Source organism: Apostichopus japonicus, chromosome 15 (genome assembly GCF_037975245.1).
Source record: "Apostichopus japonicus isolate 1M-3 chromosome 15, ASM3797524v1, whole genome shotgun sequence".
Lineage (NCBI taxonomy): Eukaryota > Metazoa > Echinodermata > Holothuroidea > Aspidochirotida > Stichopodidae > Apostichopus > Apostichopus japonicus.
In genome coordinates, this window is record NC_092575.1 from 860,627 (window position 1) to 881,804 (window position 21,178).

At 36.5% G+C, this 21,178-nt stretch overlaps 1 protein-coding gene and 1 long non-coding RNA gene across 5 annotated transcripts; both read left to right on the forward strand.

Annotated features, from left to right (window-relative positions):
• Positions 1–1,361: 1,361 nt before the first annotated feature.
• LOC139981091 (uncharacterized) lies at positions 1,362–20,701 on the forward strand. 4 transcript variants are annotated; one of them, XM_071993264.1, is made up of 15 exons: positions 1,362–1,741; positions 2,717–2,794; positions 4,385–4,462; positions 5,241–5,345; positions 5,596–5,657; positions 5,796–5,820; positions 6,212–6,264; positions 6,832–6,876; positions 7,064–7,085; positions 7,667–7,936; positions 9,284–9,562; positions 12,379–12,765; positions 13,901–14,251; positions 14,823–15,295; positions 16,116–20,701. In XM_071993264.1, the coding sequence occupies exons 1-15, from the start codon at positions 1,708–1,710 to the stop codon at positions 18,525–18,527; spliced, it is 4,674 nt and encodes a 1,557-aa protein (XP_071849365.1). In that variant the 5' UTR covers positions 1,362–1,707; the 3' UTR covers positions 18,528–20,701. The 4 variants fall into 4 exon arrangements, with proteins under 4 accessions (XP_071849365.1, XP_071849366.1, XP_071849367.1 ...); XM_071993265.1 differs by having other exon boundaries at positions 2,726–2,794; XM_071993266.1 differs by lacking the exon at positions 2,717–2,794.
• Positions 2,801–3,612, forward strand: LOC139981100 (uncharacterized). The gene is made up of 2 exons (XR_011797777.1): positions 2,801–3,251; positions 3,288–3,612. It is a non-coding gene; the product is annotated as an uncharacterized lncRNA (long non-coding RNA).
• Positions 20,702–21,178: the final 477 nt, after the last annotated feature.

Consider the following 21,178-nt stretch of genomic DNA (forward strand, 5'->3'; position numbering starts at 1 on the left):
TTATGTTTACTTCCATAAACCTTAACATCAGTGGCTGCGAAGGATGGATGAAAGCATGAGATTGATGACAGATCTCCACATCCAAGATGTGATGAGAGCGGATCGTATACCTGTTGCTCACGGGTAAGACTCAGCTACTTCTCCTTTACAGTTACTGATGACATGCCTAGTTCAAAAGCAAAGACAATAAACAACATATAGGTTTTATTGTACATTTTGCTGTCTTTAAGCCAGATTCGGGTGTATCTGATATCTGTTGACATTAATGCAAACTTCACCGAAATGTGATAGTTTGTGCCTGTATGACATATCGTTGCAAGCATAGACAGTTGCTAAAATGGTCTATAATTTATATTAAATTTGTACATAACTTGTCAGTGTTCTTTTGCAGGATGGTACTGAGAGCATCCTTTCTAGTTCACCAGTTTACATCCTTTTAAGCTGCCCTTGATACAGATGTTGAACAACGACCGGGAACAAATGTGAGAAGTACCTCATACGAATGCCTTTTGACAACTGTCTTTTGCCATCTTCTATCCTCTGGCAACCGAATGAGAAATCAAGTAATCGTATCTCCTCGCCAAAGATATCCTGCTTTTCAACTTTTCAAGATCACATTGAAAGTCAAGTATGCATATCCGTCAAGGTTTCTCGAGTTTGTTTCAAGTTGTGCATCACCAAAATACATTTTTGGCACTTTATTAAGATACTCTCTGTATAGTAAAAAGACAGGATTGGCATGATTAGGACGTCCCTTGCCAAATGTACATCAACATTTCTTCAAAGCTAAATGTTTTCTGGTAAATGTAACTGGCAGCTGATTTGTATATCAACGTTAGTATTTCGAGGACAAATAAACTGAAAAACCATTCAACTAAACGGGCCAATGCATGTGAGATGTCACATATGCAAACCGTGTCCGATTCTGGATCCGTCTCCAGCTGTCGCGGTAACAGTTGTCTCAAATATATGACCTTAGAATTTGGATGAGTTTGAATATGTTTGACAGTGAGTGACACCATGTTATCTGTTGACCACACGGGCGTCTGAATCTTGATGGATTGGCAATGGCTTGTATCCCATTGTCAATCTTCTTGCTACTTATGTCATCGACAAGAATTTAGCATAAACCTGGTAGTTCATACTCCTTTGTAGAAGGCTTGGCAATATTCTAATATGCTTTCTTGGTCACTGCAGGAGTTTGGCTGCAGTGGGCACTGTGTGCTCACTGCCACTGTTATGGAATTTTACATTTCCTATATATTTCCCATTTGTCAAGCACATGTAACCAGACTCACCACTTTGTCATTCACAAATGTATAAAACTGGCCATAATAATTTATGTTATGTGACCTATAACATTATACGTCACAGACCACGTACCACACTGCCCTCACAAACTCGAATGCTAAATAGTATTCATTTTGGTTTCATCGAGAATGCAATGGAACTTGGCAAGCAATGACTTCTTCGCCAGCAGTGGATAACATTTTCACTTCCGATTTGAGTACTGTATATATATGCGGTTGCTAAAGTATGCCCTTTACTAGGCCTCTATTCTCTCCCAAGTGATACAAAGGTGATACATTTTCTATCCCCAGTGAATTGTTCCATATTACCGAGGACAAAAACAGTGTGGTCGTTTGGGTATTTGATAACAACGGTGTATTTTAATGAAGTATACTTTTATGCTGACGTCACGTAGCAATGGCGTTCCCGGAGGACTCGCAGTTAACATCGGGTGCGTATACATAAACATATATACAAAAATATATATTATATAAATATTATATTCAAGCAACATGGGTGTAGGCATGTCAGCCAAACATGTTTCTCATCGTTTCAGTCAGCAACATGCTCTAGTTAACTATAAATGCAATTAAAGTGAATGTGACATACATACGGAATTTATTTTAATTTAATAATATGAAAAGTGAGCTCGACATTTCATGAGAATGGTCTTAATATTATTATATATTATGGAATAATAATATTTTCAGACTTACCAATTGATAAGTAATTTTTGAGTTAGTTGACACACTGTTTTTATATACTTCTTTCCCTGTTGTTGTTTATGCTCACTTCTAAATTTACCATTGTACATATATGCTTATTACGATACACAACTTGAAATTTAATTTTGTTTGATGTTTTGTTATGTGTAATAAAGACTAAAGCATTGATTCATGGAGTAGGCAATATTCTGAAGCAGGTTCCAAAGAATAACTCTTTTTGCCAACAAGGTACACCCTCCAATAACAACAAAACCCACTTTATATGTAAGCTTTGATGTAAACTTTCCTCTATGCATTATCACTGTTTGCAAGGGGGGCAATGGACTAGTTGTAATCCCCTTTCTAAGCCCAAATTATTGCTTGTCTGAAACACGACATTGTTTTGCTATAGGCTATTCAACCTCACCTGGAATCCTTTTTTTTTTCAATTTTTGTTTTTATGACACTTGCTTAGGAGCTGAAATTTAAATTTCTTTGATCATTTGTAGATTTGAAAGCATCCAACTAAACCTATAAAAGAAAACGTAAACGTCACTGATCAGTTTACAAACTGGAGAAGCATTCAAGAATCTTAAATGTTCTTCTACCTGGGGAAGATTTTTTATGTCCGTATTGTTCTGTTAAATCTTCTGTAAAACCAGTCCTGTTCTTAATAATCATAATAGCCATATGCAATGTTATAAGTTTTTACACTGTTGTAGAGATGACAGGTATGATGGAAGACACGGAGCTTGATGATGGTTTTGTGCAGGTCAGGGAACAATTGGGAAACAGTAACGGTAATATTTTAGTTCGTACTTCAGATTTATTATTCAGAGGACTAGAAAAGTGTTGAATTCCTCAGACCCTCACTGTACCTCTCGTTTAGTGATTCTGGGGTATAGGTTCTTCATTGGGAAAATGAATGGTTATTAGTACTTAAAAGTATAGGTAACGCGAAACACATGATTACTCGTGTTGCTTTAAAGCCCAACAGCAGGCACTGATTTATATAGTTACAGAGTTTTATGTTTGCCACATAACAATGCACGATGCTGACTATGCATTTATCCACACACAAAATAAATAATAACAATCAGATGTCGCAATAGGGTAATCCCTAGTTTCACAATTGACTATAATTCCGAGTTACTAGCATGAAGTGTTTTTAAATGTACACACACACCTACGTACATATTTGTGGCGTACATCACCGCACTGTATATTGATATAACGTACAGGGTTGTACAGTTGTTTGTTCATGGTACAACTAGGGAGCTGTTAGAGTAGCAGCTCCCTGGTACAACTAAGTCTACGTTTGAAAAACAGAATATTTGTAATGAAATCCGTTCAGATGTCGCAATAGGGTAATCCCTAGTTTCACAATTGGCTATTATTCCGAGTTACTAGCATGAGGTGTTTTTAAATGTACACACACACCTACGTACATATTTGTGGCGTACATCACCGCACTGTATATTGATATAACGTACAGGGTTGTACAGTTGTTTGTTCATGGTACAACTAGGGAGCTGTTAGAGTAGCAGCTCCCTGGTACAACGAAGTCTACGTTTGAAAAACAGAATATGTGTAATGAAATCCGTTCAGATGTCGCAATAGGGTAATCCCTAGTTTCACAATTGGCTATTATTCCGAGTTACTAGCATGAGGTGTTTTTTAATGTACACACACACCTACGTACATATTTGTGGCGTACACGACCGCAGTGTATATTGATATAACGTACAGGGTTGTACAGTTGTTTGATAATGGTACAACGAAGTCTACGTTTGAAAAACAGAATATGTGTAATGCAGAGCAGTTGAGAATATATGCACTGTTCTCATCTTGATAATACATAGATGTTGGAATTAAAACAATTGATATCTTGATTGAAACTCAAGACTGTAACTCAGCTATAAAGCCTGATGAAAGTGGCGATCCCTGCATAGCATAGAATAGCAATTTGGTTGCTTAATGGGAGAGGCCAGCCTGCAAGATAAGTTCAGTAGATGGGAAATATGCCAACAGCCCAATACCATGAATCCCTACGTATACATTGGGGTATGATTCTTATCGATTTGATTCCAAATAATAACATAAACAAACTACACAAACAGTCGTACTCAGTGAATTCAGCCTGAAATAAATATGAATGTTTGGTTAGTTTTGCTAACCATTGGAGAATTATTTTGGGGGAGGGGGAGGGCGGCAGAAGGAAGTTACCTGCTTTGTTCTGTGAACTTTGTTAAGCTTCGTAATTGATGATATACGATACCTTTATCAGGATTGATGCCTATTATGATAATTCGTAGGCATATAATGAACCCCAAACTGTTCCTATAATCTTCGTTAGACTGACATCTGATGTTGCTTTTATCATTTTGTAGAGAAGACACGTAGGCTGGGAGATTCGGATGCTACTGGTAATTGTGTATCATTCACAGATCAATTGGAGACAAATAGTGGTAATGTTATTATCATTTCATATTAACCGTATTACTTATATCAGTTCATTGATACACACTATGTTTCCACTTCCATTCCATCACGATATTTCCGGACAACATAAAGTTTCTTGTATGTGTATTAACATATAAAATCACTTCCATGCAGATAGGGTAATCCTAAGTAACGCAATAGCCTTATAACAATAGCAGCATGTATCTATATACATACAAAAAGTATATACGTACATAGGCTATGCATGTTTGGAGCGTGCAAATCACAACTTAAAAGAATATTAATGTATAGACTGTGTGGTCATGTGTTAAAGGTATAAGCAGGGCTATACGAACTACGACATAAAATATACAATGCAGAACAAGTTCAAAGAGAAACATTGGCCTCAGCTTGGTAGCTTGTTTCATTGTTAAGATATAAAATGTTAAAAAAAATCATTAATTTAATTGATTTTCATGTAATCGTAACATTGCAATGAATGTGACCTACGTGTGTAGTATGTGCGCAGGTGCTTCTACACACGTATACGAACCTTATTTCTTATAGTGGAGGTCAGAGGTCAGATATGACAATCAGTCGTCTTCTCTATTTCATTTGTTTGAGAACGTGTTCTCACCGAAAATTATTAGTCCTCCATTTTTTTTTTCATTTAGAATATTGTAGTTACTCACTGAAACAAAGTATAATCAACACGGAGATAAAAAACTTATTAAATTATCACAATTTTGTCAATGAATAAATGCAAGAATGCGTATTCTTTGTGTCTCCTCTCAATAACAATAGGACCTGGTATCAGAGAACCAAGTGATATGGATTGGTCTGGCAACTCTGGTCAGAGCAATTTGAATGTCGAGAGGGCAACTTCATATCGACTCTCAAAAGATCGAGGTGAGATCTGTGGATGCTAAATGAGATATATTAACGCAGTAGAAATTAATCGAACACTTTATGCGACATTTTAGTGGATTCTACAGGACTACATAGGCCTATGTTTACTAGGTCCTACTTTCTAAACGGCTTTTCTTCTTTTCTTTATGCATTCCTAAAACATATATACAAACAAACTTGCTTTAACTAAAGCTGTATGATCCTTAATCAAAAATGTAGAAGCGTAATTCTTTATTGTTTTCTCTTGCAGAGAGTGACCAGTATGAAATACTACGCAAAAAACTTGAGCAAATTGAGGAGGATATTAGCAAGGTAATTGCAATGACTCTCAGAAATATTAGTTTTACTTTTAATTTGAAATTAAACCATAGCCAGATATCAAACAGATGAAAAACTTGTGATCCATACTGAAATAACAAAACAAAAAAAAAATCTTCTTTCTATATACAGCACACCGATCCGCCCGGACAATTGAGTGAGTAATTAATTTACTCACTATCATTAAGTATTTTGTTCATCGATTGTTACATGCAGTTGTTCATTTAATGACTAATTGTTTGGTTGGTTGTTTGATTGTCTTGAGTTTACAATGTGAATATACTTTGTTATGAACTATGTAAACGCAATCAAAGCATGAAAGCATTAACACAAATAGCTCTAGAATAGTTAAAATTGACCATTAGAACAGAGTAGTAAGTCTCAAAGCAGAGAAACCGCTATTGACTTCACTGCTTGGTAAGTGATTTATGGTTAATATATATATATATATATATATATATATATATATATATATATATATATATATATATATATATATATATATATATATATATATATATAATTGAAATCGTATGTTTAATTTCAAGTTGAAGAGAGAGCCAGAGTAGTCAGAAGACTTCAATGGTGCAAGTCAAGGATGGTAAGTGACAGTGATGATCCACTTATTGAATAACCGTTATGTACCGACCTATATATGTATTAATTACTGTTCTATGTTTGGTTAATCATACCAACACTCAGCACATGGACTACTTTCCTCGTCATGTTTCCGTACTTACAAATAATTACAAATACATACAAATTAATTTATTTGAGGTTAACAGAGGCCAAAGCCACCTGAAAACCATATAAACACGCCAACTCAAAAGGTACATCTTGGAAGAAGTCATAGTTGGAAGTTTGATGCCCATTGGTTAGCACTAGATCCGTATAAAAATTGGTAGTGGTCAAAGGGCATTTGAATTACAAATATGAAAGTAAGTGACAAAGTGAAACTTGAATGAAAGACGTGTATGCGAGTAAGTTTATATTGTGTGTATGTACGTACGTATGCATACATGCATGGATGGATTGATAGATATTCATTTTAAAGTAGAATAAAGGGGGTATATACTAAAGGGGAACTGTAATTATATTGCTTAGTGCATTCCCTAATTTAATTGTTTATTTTCTCACTCAACCTTTTATTGTATTTTTGTTCCTCAAGAACCTTCAAAAAGGAAACCATGATCGACCCTCCATAGCAAGAAATGTAAGTAGTTGCACGAGTCACCATTTGTAGTAAGATATGTGTAGCGTTTTCGGCTAACGTGGTTTTATTCACATTAAATATTTTTTTAAAGTATATTCGTTTTGTTTTCTACTTTACTGCCATCTTTTAACGTTTAATTTGATTTAATTCCCACAATCCAATAATAATATTCGCTTTATCATTACAGTTATACACAACAAGACCAGAAGGTAGGTAATTTTCCCGTTCCCCCCCCCCCCCTCTTTTTGTTGTATTGTCCTCTTGGAGTTTATATGCAACATGTATTTTGAGACTGATAGTATCAGCAATTGAAGAGACATCTGAAGTTATTATCTGAAAGTTATTATGTAAATGTGATAATCAGTATTAGTATCAGTCCCTCGATAAAGATTGGCCCTACAGTCTTTAGAAAGGAGCATTCAACTTTTTCTTACTTTTCCCATCGCTACATAAATCATTGCAAGAAATTTGTTAAATCACTATTGACGTACGGTAACTGTTGTTGATATTATGAGAGTAACTTCTAACTCGCTGATAATGACAGTAAGGTACTTTTGATTTGCGTCCCTGCAGGCTATAGTAAAGACCATTTAAAGAACATTTAAAGATAATATATTATGTTCTCTCCTAAAATTAGGTTTGTCACAGCTACGTATAGAGACCATCTTCGCTGTCACTGAAATTAGGCATCGACACCTTTCCACTTAGTGCTCAAACCCGTTATAGTAACAAAACAAACAAAAAACACTGAAAATTCAAACTTTTATTTATTTTTCTCTCCCTACGACAGAAGAAGATCATTTGATAGGACTGTGGAAGTGTAAAGTTAAAACAGAATTAGACAAGGATAAGCGACAAGCATTGGCGAGGGTTTTCGATATCGAAGCATCACTAATAGAGGGCAGTGCTGATCCTGGACTAAAGCTTCTCGAGCAAATAGAAAAGAAGGACTGTCAAGGATGCAATTGGGAAGCCTTTGCAGAGGCATTAACTGATTGTGGTTGCCTTAAAGCCCTCGATACTTTTCTTAAACATTACAAGCGTTCACCACCTGCACCAGGTTTGTCGATTTTTCGAGTCTCTATTCTTTCGTCGTCTTCTCACTTCTGCTGTTCTATATTTCTTTCTCTTCGCTTTCCATTTCGCAACACGAGTCACTCTAAAATTACTGTATGTCGTCCAGTTACAGAGTTGTCGACAAATGACAGTTTGATCATGGACGTTAAATATGAATCTAAGAGACTGACTTCGGTCAGCTTGCGGCTTTGATAAGCCAATGATGGCTTCTTCGCGAGTTCCTGCTTGCAGGAGGATCTGAAATACATACATACAAACAAGCATTAATAAGAGATGCATTTTGGTGTCTTTTTCTACAAAATGCTTACACGACGTGCTGACCCATCTTCATAAACTCAGTTTCTAGTTCCACTTAATAACAGTGCTGTAGACTAGTCCTGCAGATCCGATTCGAGACAGTCTGAAACAGGGTCGAGTCCAGGGCACTCCGAGTCCAACTTCTACTTCAGGCTTTGTATGCTTTGTATGTCTATAGTTATATCAGCATACATTCCGACAAAAGTGCACTGTACATTAGGTTACCCACGTAAATGAAGCTCAAAACGTTGTTTGGAGTTACCAATAAATTGTGGTATTGTAATTTTGGTGTCTTTTAGAAAAACATTGTTATGTTTAATGATCTGAACAACTACCTAACCGACTAATTAGATATTATGGCCTTCAAATGTCTTACGTTACTGGTTCTTTAATAAAAAGAAATAAAGCACTGTATTAGATATAGTTCTCTCATCTTAGACTATAAGATATCACTCTGCCTAAATCATTTTTAAGTTCTTTTGAAGCTGTACTCTCCTATCAGCTTCTTCATAGCATGGCTGATCTTAAATGACCGTATACTGAGTAATGATACTCAACCAGTGCTTAAGTTGTCGGACAATAGTTTTCTGGAATTTGTTACCTACACTATATTAAAAAATTTGATCTGACTAAGTAGTAGTTAAAAGTTAATATATGGGTTGCATCAATACCTTATGATTAGTAGATGATATATATATATATATATATATATATATATATATATATATATATATATATATATATATATATATATATATATATATATATATATATATATATATATATATATATACTCTTTAACATGAAAGAATCACATGCTACCTGACAATGGAAAGAATATAAAATATTGGTGGAATCGCCTGGACACGGTCCGAGTCCAGGGCTACCAAGTTCAACACAAACCGATAAGTCCGAGTCTGAGACCGGAAACGAGAATGCAATCCTATGTATATCGGGGTGAAATCAATGGTTGCTCGTGAATATTTTCTTAAATCTATAGGTGTGATTTGAAGATTTTTTTTTCTTTTGATAGTTAATCACAACCCGGTCAGCTTTCAACATATGGTTGCACATGTAGAAGGCATGCTCAACACTAGCGACGCATTGCAAATTGCAACATGTTTTGGTTTTAACGTCAGAGATATCGAAGAAACCGAAAAACAGGGGTCACGATATGTAATGAAGTTACTGCGAGACAAGGGGAAGTTCGATTTTCGCAATGTGACTTTGTTTCGGGAGGCGCTCAAACAACTAGACCTTATCCAAGCAGCGAACAGGGTAGGGCTGTATGAGGATCATCTGAAATTACCAGGTAAATTGTTATATAATACCTTCTGTAACAAATTCACGATTGTAGGGAGCCATTTTGAGACAAACTAACGTGTGTCTGTTCCGATACCTAATATATTCCCGAGTGTACCTCTCTGAAATGTCCGAAATGGATGATGACATGAGCTGACCAGTGCAACCCTTGTTGTCGATGTTAATCCGCCTTGATACCTTATGTGAAAGGATTAGTTAAATATGAAAACTTCTGCGAGTGACAGTTTTGTTTTTTTCTCGAGAGGTTTGCAATTATCCCAGCTAAGCACATTTATTTAGAGTTTCCATCGATACGAAAATAAGTTTGGCATTCGTTATTCTTTACCGAAGGCAAACGTAATCTATGCGATGGTTATGATGTGTGTGCGTGTGTGCGTGTGTGTTTGTGCACATGTTTTGTATTCTGACTGAGGACTTGAACAAAGGAATCTCAAGCCTTAATACGTCATTTGAAAACAATCACCACGTCCTCAGAAGAATTCTATTGTAAAAAGGTATTGTTAAGGTTTGAGAACGTGGATTCGAACAATGGAAAAACGATGGGGTCGTCAGACTGAATGTAAAGCATACTTGTATTTATATGTGTTTGACGCCTTGCCATAAACATGATAACTTATAAAGTACATATTGGTTTAAAGACCAAATATGGAGGCAATTTTTTTTTTGAGATTTTCCATTAATTTAGGAGTTTACATACCCATAATCAACATGTGTAAAAAATAATCTTCGAAAACCTACTATAACCCATCAAAAACGACCACGAAAATGGACATTTTGGGTAGTCACGTGACATGAACCTCTGGAATGTCAGAAAACAGAGATTGACCCAAAGGAGCCTCTGGTCACCGTGTGACGTCAAAGTTTGTATACCGCGAAAATCAAACGCTGATATAGGCGCTGTTTGTACACAGATAGCGAACAATTGTACTGTTTTTGACTTCCAATTTCGAGTGTTTGAAAAGCTGTTAGCTCAAAACAAGAACACATGAAGGTTAACAACAAGTTTTAAGACAATTATAAGCAGAAATTTTAGTTAAATTGCTTACTTTATTAGCAAAATTTCCACTCAAATGGAGGCATCTTTTACATAGCGTAGCGTCAATAGGTCCGTACGGTACAATATACTTACATAGTACTTACTCGTTTTAATATCCAAAAGTATACAAACACAGAAAAAGTATCCTGTCAATAAACAAATTTAGCAGTGAATATCCTAATCCACGTTTCTTGTTCAATCCTGGGCGAAAAACTACCGTGAGTCTGTGTAATTCCATAGAGTTAGGTCTAGTTGAAACAGTACTAACATCCCACAATCACAAGACAGTCACTAACGAAATAAAACGTCCGATCGCTACATACTACCGTTTTTATTCAACTCCTTGGAACATGCAGATGTCGGAATAAACAGAACGGACAATATTACACATGTATCACGAACTCACGATACTGGAATACAACAAATGAAATAGATAAATCCTAACATGGCTATTTACAAATGCTGTGAGCCAACGCCGGCGAGAGTTGTAACTAACTACCGTACATGTACTAACAATGCTATACCCTTGGCACGGTATATATATACGGTCATCTCTTACAGTAAATATATTACTGTCAATTGAGTGATATAATGTTACATGTAAGGACGTCCAGGGCGTGTTTACGGTCAATTTCACATTAGCTATGTCCGACCATGGTCCGACACAGCTATCGACAGTATATAATTTTCACAGAATGAGACATTTGCAACATGCACAGAAGCAGGGTCATGCATGTGGACTCATGGGCATGAGATACTCCGGGTGCTGAAAAATCTTTCCGCGTGGATCTCAAAAAATTGATCCAAAGTCTGCGGCGTTTTACGTCGGTTCTTTTACTCGGAAATCTAAAAAAGCTGATGCTTTTGTTGGATGAGGTATAACTGCAACCTCCAACAACACAGAATTGTGACATTTTGAGGAAAAAGGAGTAATATCGTTGATGTTTTTGGCAGCTCAAGTATACGACTTTACACACTAAAAGTATAGTTGTGAGTGAGGTATACAAACGTTGACGTCACATGGTCACCTGATGTCTTAGGAATGTTTCGGGAATGTCTGAAATAGAAGCTGACTTTTCGTCCCATTTTTCACTTATTTAACGTCCGAAATTGGTAAAGATAATTACAGCAATGTAATTGGAGTCAGTTAAGGATTACATACATGAAAAATGGTGGGATTTTATGTTCATCGAAAAGTCTCCATAGTTGGTCTTTAAGATCGTACGTGGTTTGTGCAAAAGCCGTCTTGAAATACGTGGAGGTCAGAGGTCATTTTGAGGACAACAGAGGTCACAGTCTGAAAACTTTGTAAGCACAATCACTGCAAAAGTAAATTTTGGTAAAATTCATACTTGATATCAAAATAACCCCTGGTGAGTAGAAGAACGCTGTTGAAATTGGTGGTGATAAAAGGTTATTTTGGGTAAGCAGGTCCAAGTATGAAAAACAAAAATTATGAAAATGCATTGCTGATTATTTGAAGTCAGTAACTCAGACACCTAAAAACGTGTGTAGGGACAGTTGAATGTTCCAATAAAATTGTGGCCAGGAAACACTTAGCCCACTGGCTTTATGGCTTTTTATTCCGTTTTTAGATTAAAAACAAAATCCGAAGTGTTGTTAATATTCTTATCAATAGTTCTGCTTAAATAATTGCATTCAAAGTAGTTGACTGCTTAATCCCTTGTTTAGATCCATAAAGAGTGATCAGTTACGTGCATATTATCAGAAGGATATGTGTTCAATGAAAAGTGTGCTTTTCTTAACAGTTTTGAAAGTTACCCTCAATGAGGCTACTAGCTCAGTTGAGAGCAGAAAATATTTTGACGACGTGACCACAGCATTAACGGATGAAATCGAACGGATGGCCGATAAAGAACCAACAGCAAAGCTGATGCATCATTTTGAAGGGACCTACGACATGCCTCTAGAGGACATCGGAAAAGGATCAATCATTCTAAGCCTTCGCGTGAAAACGAAGAATTCTTTAGAAAGGTTGAAGTCTGACGTAAAATCGGGAAAATTTTCGAAAGAATGTTCCAAAATCCTTTTCCCAAACGCAGACAACCTGTACGGCATAAAAGATGAGCTATGCCTGTTGGAAACATACGCCGTAGGAGAGTTCGAAAGGGTATACCAAGAACTTGAAAGAATGGGTGAGTTCCACCACCAAATTTGTCATAGCATAATCAAATTTCTCAATATATTGTTTATTAGTGAACATTTTTGCCGTATGAGTAGAAACTTCACACTTTTATACCAAATACCATTGAACGTACATGATTCATGTCATGAAGAATCACTTTTATCATGATAGTAACAAAGTGCTTTTCAGAATTGTCCGTTGACAGAAGACGTGTCATGTGAATGTGTTGCAATCAGTATTCCACTGGGGACAGATCGATCCTTTGGGTAGACTTTGGACTTTGCAATAAAACGCTGGACATTAGAATGTCACAGTAATTTCACTTTGAGCTATATATATGATATGTTACCCCTGGTCAATGATAACCTGTCCCAGAGACAATCCCTTCAGGCGGCTGCAGTTATATACTGCGCCCAATGACAAGTTACCTCACAGGTACCAATTTAAGCCCTGGGTGGAGATAGGCAATTGAGAACGCATCTTGCCCAAGGACACAACGTAATGAATTAAGCAGGAGTCGAACCAGCAATCCTTGGATCACGAGTCCTTAGCCAATCGCACACCACGCTTTGAAGACGAAGGTCAAAACGGCTACCCCATGTATTATGCAACGCAACAGTGTACCATGAGTTATCTCTACGTAGGCCTCAAAGGCTAATGAAACTACCGCAGACAAGACCACAAGCATGTTAACACATGTGAGACACAGTTACAAAAAGAAGTGTTTGAAATCAGTCCACAACTTTTTCTTCTTTTGGATACCGAACTCTTCGTCACCTCATTATTTTGTTATGATATAGTATGTCATCCTTCTGAGCCAGATATATTTATCCACAAAGCTAGATGTGACGAATCCTAACAGTTCACATTTTCCCACCGAAACATAGCATCGGTATGATGGTTTACGGGTACCGATGCAGGAACAAAAGTATTGAAATGTGTTCATATTATATTTAGAAACGTAGGCGTTAGCATAAGTCAATGTTGTAGTAAATTCGTAATCCTATCATGATTCACACTGGTCATCAAAAGCGACTTCTTTATAAACATTTTAAAAGAAATAATGAGAATCGATTCAACTAACTATGACTTTAATTGCACGAAATTTTATTTTGTTCTTTGTTTTCTGGGGTTAAACATAATAGAATCTGGAAAATATAAGAAGGAAGTTTCTGATTTTACGAGCACAACATCGAGGAGTGAAATCATAGAAAAGATTGCCACCTGCATTACACCATCTCAACCACATGATGATCACACTAGTGTTCAAGTATTGAATGATGCTCCAAACGATGATGGCATAGTACTCAGTCTCAGGGTAAAGAACAGAACATCATTGGACCAACTCTTGGGAGACGTTGGTTCTGGAGAGTTCAGTGATCAACTTTCGAAGTTATTGTTCCCATGCGAGGATCCTAGATCGCATGAAATAAAGTTGGTAGCCAATTATGAACGGAACCAAATACATCTTGTTCGAAAGCAGCTCGAAAAATTAGGTTCGTATAGATAGTTTAGTTGACTCTTAGTCAAACGGTTGAACCATTGATTCATCTCAATTACTCGAAAGCGCTATTTTGCAATTTTTTGGAAACTCGGTGGTTTATGAAATTGCAGTTTTAATGACCGGTAGACATGATATGGTTTAAAGTATTGTTATTCAACTAATGTGATTTGCATGAAGGATATTTCAGATATAGGCTGCAATCAAATGTAACTATAACATATCAACTAATTGTATGTCTAAAAGCGAGGGGACCAGACGATGCAATCCTTAAAGGTCATCTCCAAAGGCGAAATGAAGAGCAAACACACAGAGGACAAATTCAATAAACAGGATGGACAGACATCTCAATCGGAACGTTGAACAATGAATACAGTAAAGAGTCTCCTACCAAAAGTTCCCACCTCCACTCCATCTCCCCCCCCCCCCCACGCCCACAGCTCTACCTCCGGCAGCGAATTTATCTTCTGATTACCTTCAATTCAATGGCCCTTGTTTAACGCGATATTTTGCTACGCTAGCCTATAATAATTAAAACTTTCTTTCTAATATTTTACTTGTTACAGGTTGCGTTCGTGAAGAGTCTTGTTCAGAACATGGTGGAGACTATACCACTCCTATACCAACCACCAAGAACTGCAAGTTGATAAGTAAGACTAACATTGGATCTGATTTATTAATGATCAATAAAACCTTTGTGCCTAATGACGCGGTCAAAAAAATTCTATATATGGGGCATTCTGGTGAAGAAGTTTCGTTTGTTGGGCCAGTACTATATTACAATGTGAACAAATTTCATAATTTTGTGACCCTTTTTGACTTTGCAAGTAATACGTTATACTTCGAGATAGACGTGCCTAATGTGCCCAACTACGTATATACTGTCCGTTTCTCTTCGACGTCACTACACGGGCTCCGCATCATCATTGAAAACATGTGTGCCCCCTGGGACACAGTAGAAGCGGAAAGATGCATTAATTACGGCCTCACCAACGCGGCGACTTGGGCACACGTTAGATACACCGCAGATGGACAAGAAGTAAGTTAGAGACACTGCTTTCTGTAGAAAATGTATTATAATTGCTTATCTCTTGTAGTCATTCCATTACATTGTGAAGACAACAAATCGTGGCAAACAGCGTGGGTGTTAAATGGTATGGGTGGGTTGTACGGGTATCAGGCGACTTACAACAAACAGATTCGGGTCACTTGGAAGGCATAGTACGTATTATACTGGGCAGCAAGCACTATAAAAAGTTGCGCTTTACTAGTACATGATTTTAATTACTATCGACCACACCAAGGGTATCTGTTGCCAGCTATATTGATTACCATTGAAAGAAATACAAGTACACTTGACACCATCGATACAGCTAAATTATTGCCATGGATTTTCTAAATAAGGATTGGGCAGTAACGAAGCTACCCCCCCCACCCCATAGAAATAATTTGAACCGAGGTGGACAATTGTTATATATACGTGGGTGAGAAAATTAACATTAACTTATGAAGAAAGCCTTTCATAATAGTACGGTAGGCAACGGATTAAGAGACTAGCTAATCTGTATCTGATCAAGTAGTATGTTCAACAGGATTACATTTTGTTTTGATCTTTACACATTAGCAGTGTTTTCCCCCTGCAGTACTAAATTTTAAGCACCTTTACTATAGTATACTGCCTATGTGACATCCGATAAGACATACAATAAGTAACTTAAGTATGATATTACGTGGTCGGGTGGATGCTACGCTTTTCAATAATGCTCAACAACAAGAAGTCTCAATTAGTGCCTCCTTTCATTTACACATGATTATTTAAGCAAATGATAATAAAAGTTATCAAACTATTTCTGTTCAAGCATTTGTCTGTGGTGAAATACGAGCCTGTTCGTCTGGAAATACCGGTTCATCATTCGCCGTCGATTTCATCCAACACAGTCATCCCGAAGGATACAATTCAGTGCTCCCAAGACAATGCCAGAGAATACGTGGACAAGTTGAGTTACTCCATGACGTCTCTGCCGGAAGCTTCTATAAATGAGTGCATTCTTCATGGAAAACATTGGGTTCCATCCATCGATGATCGTTTTAATCCAAGGATAAAAATTGGGGAGGAACCCATGAGACGCCTCATGTCTTCGTTTCATGACCTGTACCCAATTAATGGGATCAATAGAGTCCCAGCAATACCCCAAATCCATTACAAGATTAAAACCAATCATCGACATTCTGATCGTGTGAAAAAGATTACCATGTCCTTCCCTATGAGCGATGGAGAGTTGAAAAAAAGCATATTACTCTCTGGAGAGCAAAAATGTTCCCTTTTGCAAAAGAGGAATTCGAACAGGCATCTTACAAAAATTGCCGATGCACTTCAGTGCTGGGCCGAAGATATGCAACTGGAAATGTTTATATTGACCAATTACAAATATCAAAACTACTTGAAGAAAATTCGTTCCTTTATCACCGGGCAAAATGGTGAATATGACATATTGGTCATAAGCAAAGAGATTGGAATTTTGTTCATCAAAGTTTCTAGTTGCAGAGGAAACTCTACAAAAACCATCAAACAACGTATACTAATGACTCACCGCACACTTATGAAAAATAAGTATGTGTTTTTGGAGTCGAATCGGGATTTAATTAACTGTGTTTCAAAGGTCCCACTGTATCAATTCTCAGTGTTTCCATACATCAGTCAAAAAGTTCTTAACCAGTATTTGTGTGAAAGCCATCGGAATTCCATAATACCCAAGGAATGTTGTGAAAATTCGGAAATTCCAATTTGGTTAAACGAAAGGGTCACAATTCCATCTGTACCATGTATGTCCATTGAACACTACCAATACCTCTGCATTCGCTACGCCGGAGACACATCTAGTGTGAACGTCAGAACAATTACGGACGGTATTATTGATACCGCAAAGCAACTAGCAAACTCTTTCTTGACATCTGAGCAAAGAAACGTTGTGAAAAATGATGCTTCGCACCAAGTACTGGCTGGGGATTACGGCACAGGAAAGTCGATATGCTTATTCCTTCGAGCTCGGCATCACCTTCAGGAAAACAAAGAGAACAAAGTATGCCACATAATTTGCAGTGACATCGAACCGGAGTTTTTCTCCTCATCTAATGAGGATGAAGGACAGACCACTTGTAAACATTCTTTCATTGAAACTGATAAAGACAAGATCGATGATTGGTCATCTAGGGTGTCCACTTTGGTTTTTCAACCATGTGGCTCAAGAGTAGTTAGCATAAAATCGGCGTCCTCAAACCTCATTGCTACACTTAAAAGCATTTATGTTCATGACAAAAAAACTCATGTTTTCTTACATGAAGTGCCGCTTGCATATTTTGAAAATGTCCCGAGTCTTCTATGCGACCTTAGAGAGTGCATGCCAGGCAACACGAATTTGTGGATCTCAGTGGTCACGCATTCCCTTCGGGATGTGAATACCGTTGAAAATAACAGTGTAACATCATTTCACTTTGACCGTTTTCAAAACTATATGAGAATGCCTGCACGAGTAATAACTCTGTACACGACACTCCAGAAATACCTCGGAATTAGCCACGGTGATATAACAAAGGTAGGACACGTGGTCGATGGTCCTGATCCGACCATTTACTTTCTTCGTGACTGTGATTGTCCTGTTAATGTATTGGAACTGAATCAAAGTCCTTTGTTGTGTCACTGTATTGAAAATAGAATTTTGGCTGTCCTAGGAGAGAATTGGAAAACTCTTAAAGGAATTAGTTATAATAGCATCGCTTTCTACATACACTGTCATTTAAGAAGAGGGAAAATATGTGATAACATTTACACGCTTTTGCAGAAAGTGACGTCAGCGATGGATTTGCCAATTAAATGGTGGGATGAACTGACGTCACAAACAGAAGATTGCATAGTAGTGACAAATGAATTTCGCGTCTTAACTGAGGGAAAATCTGTAATCATTAGCTTCGACCCTTTCGCAATGAAGCATTGGAAACCAGGAATAAATAGGAAAGATCCCCATATTCCAATATTGGCAAAATGCCTTTCGCAATATGTGCATATCTCGTGGCCACGAGATGAAGCTACCATGTTTCATGAAATTGAATTGAACGAATGGGATGAATGCCTGTCGCAAAAGTTACAAAGCAATGACGATACCACTGATTCCGATGGCAACATGAAGAGAAGATCTAACATCAAAACACTCCGACAAAGTGATACCGATTGCCTAGATTATTTGCTGTCGGTGGGTGTGATAAGCCCCCGTTGAAAGCCTTGTCTCTATAGGTACATGTTATGTTAATATGAGTTGTGATTAGTATGGTTGCGATATTGTTCGCTTTTTAGCAGATGGTGGCTGTTGCAGCATTCCTCTTTTGATAATCACAATGAATAAGCTAAGTATTGGTATACCTTTATAATTATATTAATGCCACTACACCTGCTTGAATTGAACAAAAGTATGTGAATTTTCAAACTAATGTTATCAACATTCATACCACGTGTACTTTTCATATAGCTTACTCTATACACAGAAAGTAAAGATGTGGCTTTCCTTCCCTTGGTATTTTATTGTTATAGTAATTGGCTTTACTAAAAACAATTGTATTGAGTGAAAAGTACTATACAGTTTACACAAGCAGTCCATTGAACTAAAAATAACGAGTGAAACTTGTGTGACGTGAAATTGGGAAATGAAACGCAGCACGGCTGTTTCTTACCGTGTGTATAGTCAAAACTACTTCTTTAATATGATACTTGCAAATGTGTATTCACATCTCGTTTTTCATTTCAATATTCACGAGCATAAGAATCCAAATTCAGTATTGCTTTTTGCGAGACAAAGGTTTATTTTTCCACATTCTAACGAACAATTCACAAGTTGTAACCATAGCTCTATATGATAAATTGTTAATTGCTGTCTCATGTGTTCGATAATATTGATGCTAGAATACGCAATAAGTATAATATTTGAAGCATATCAGACCAAACGATAGCCTTATAGCGCTATTCAGTTCAAACATCGTTCCAATGTAACCTACTCTCCGTCGGAGAACATGGATCAAACTTTGGAGAAGATCAAATAAGGACATCATAACTTTACAATTGACGATTTGTCTCCCCTTCCCAGTTAAATATTAGATGCAGCATGAAAATTATTGATTCTTCCACGGTAATATAGCTATAACTTCATAGAAATAAATGTAACATAATTATTGCATACCAGTGTTATGTCTTTGTTAACCTATCTTTCCTATAAATTTCGCTTGCTTTGAAACGTGCTCTAAATTTAACTTTAAATTGTGATTGTTCTTTTTGTCATCTTTATTTGTACACTCAGACTTTCATATCACAATAACTTTGGAATTTTAATGTGAAAATTATGGATCGAAGTAATGAATTTTGATACAACTTGTTTAGTATTAAGATCTGTACATACAAGACAAATGATCGTCTTTTTATGTTATATAATTCTTAATTGAGAGAGGTTAGCGTTATAGGGTGCCTACTATTTGACCTGCATAAACTTTTCATAATTTTTGCCAATTTTCATAATTTTCAGCAATATTTGTATAAATTTGTATATATAGTTATTGGCTTTACTATTACCAAGGTAACTGTTAATATAAGAAAACTCCGTATGCATTGATTATGTTCAAATGTTTATCAAAATTTCAGAGTTGTATTATATTACTGATTATTAGAAATGATATTATATTTCTACACGTAATTCAAACAATTACCTTTAAAAAAAAGGTACATGTTCAAATCAGTTTATCACCCAATTATCCACATCTCCGTTAGAAATTGCCATAGGAAAGGTTCTTCTTTGTTAATGGTGTATGCAAAAGAAGGGGCTTCCTTGAAACATGGAAATGCTTTATCTGTCGTATATATCCTTATTATTAATCTGTGATAATAAGTTGAGTTATATATTAGGATGGTAATGATTCATTCACATATGTATTAGTATTGCAGTTAGTCCAAATCTCTGGTGTGAAATTCGTCAATTTCATGTTAATCCATTCAACATTACTTTGTACTACTCAAAATGTCCGCGGGACTAGAAATCACAATTTGTACTTGTGGTCGCATTCTGGACTTGTATTATCCAAGCCGTCCAAACCGTCAATATCATACCTTTACTGTAAGGCATCATGGTAACTTATTTTACTAAAGGCTATGCTAGTCTTTATTAAATAGTAATGAAGTATTTCGTGCACTGATAATTCTTTATATATTTTATTAGCAGGTGATGGTGTTTATGGCCACTCCGTCCGAGAGGAGGGCGTTGGTAAAGTCATGTCTGCCAATTAATGTTTAATTACTAAGAAGTCCAATATGGAATATCTGTCACACATGCTGAGGTGTTAACTATTGTTATCATTTAGTCTGGTTGTAAAATTAAAGAAGGTTTTGCAATATATTTATATGTAAACCTTGTGCAATTGACTCCAGTCTGTTTTACCAGTGTGTCTGTATGATTTATCTTCTTCACACTTGTGTGCCTAGCACAAGAACATAAGTTTATGTATACAGATGATTGTATCTTTGTTGTTACTTCTTTGCAAATACATTCAACTGAACAGTAATTCTAACAGATTGTTACTAAAACAATATTCTGTATATGCCATTGAACATTCGATCTTACAGAACCGGGTTGCAAATTTGGGACGTTGGTTAATCCTCTGTAACAGATCCATGCTATTACATAATCGTGTTCCTATGAACATTAATACTATAGTCTATCTGTTTTAGAGAATAAAACTTACAACAATATTTTAAATTCCGATATGTACGCATTGTGTGCAAAATACATGCAGACCCGTGGCACTAACATAATTGACCACCTACTATATCACAAACCATCCTTCAGTTAGATTTCCCCTAATCTATGAAGGTGCCCATGCCGTGTCTTTG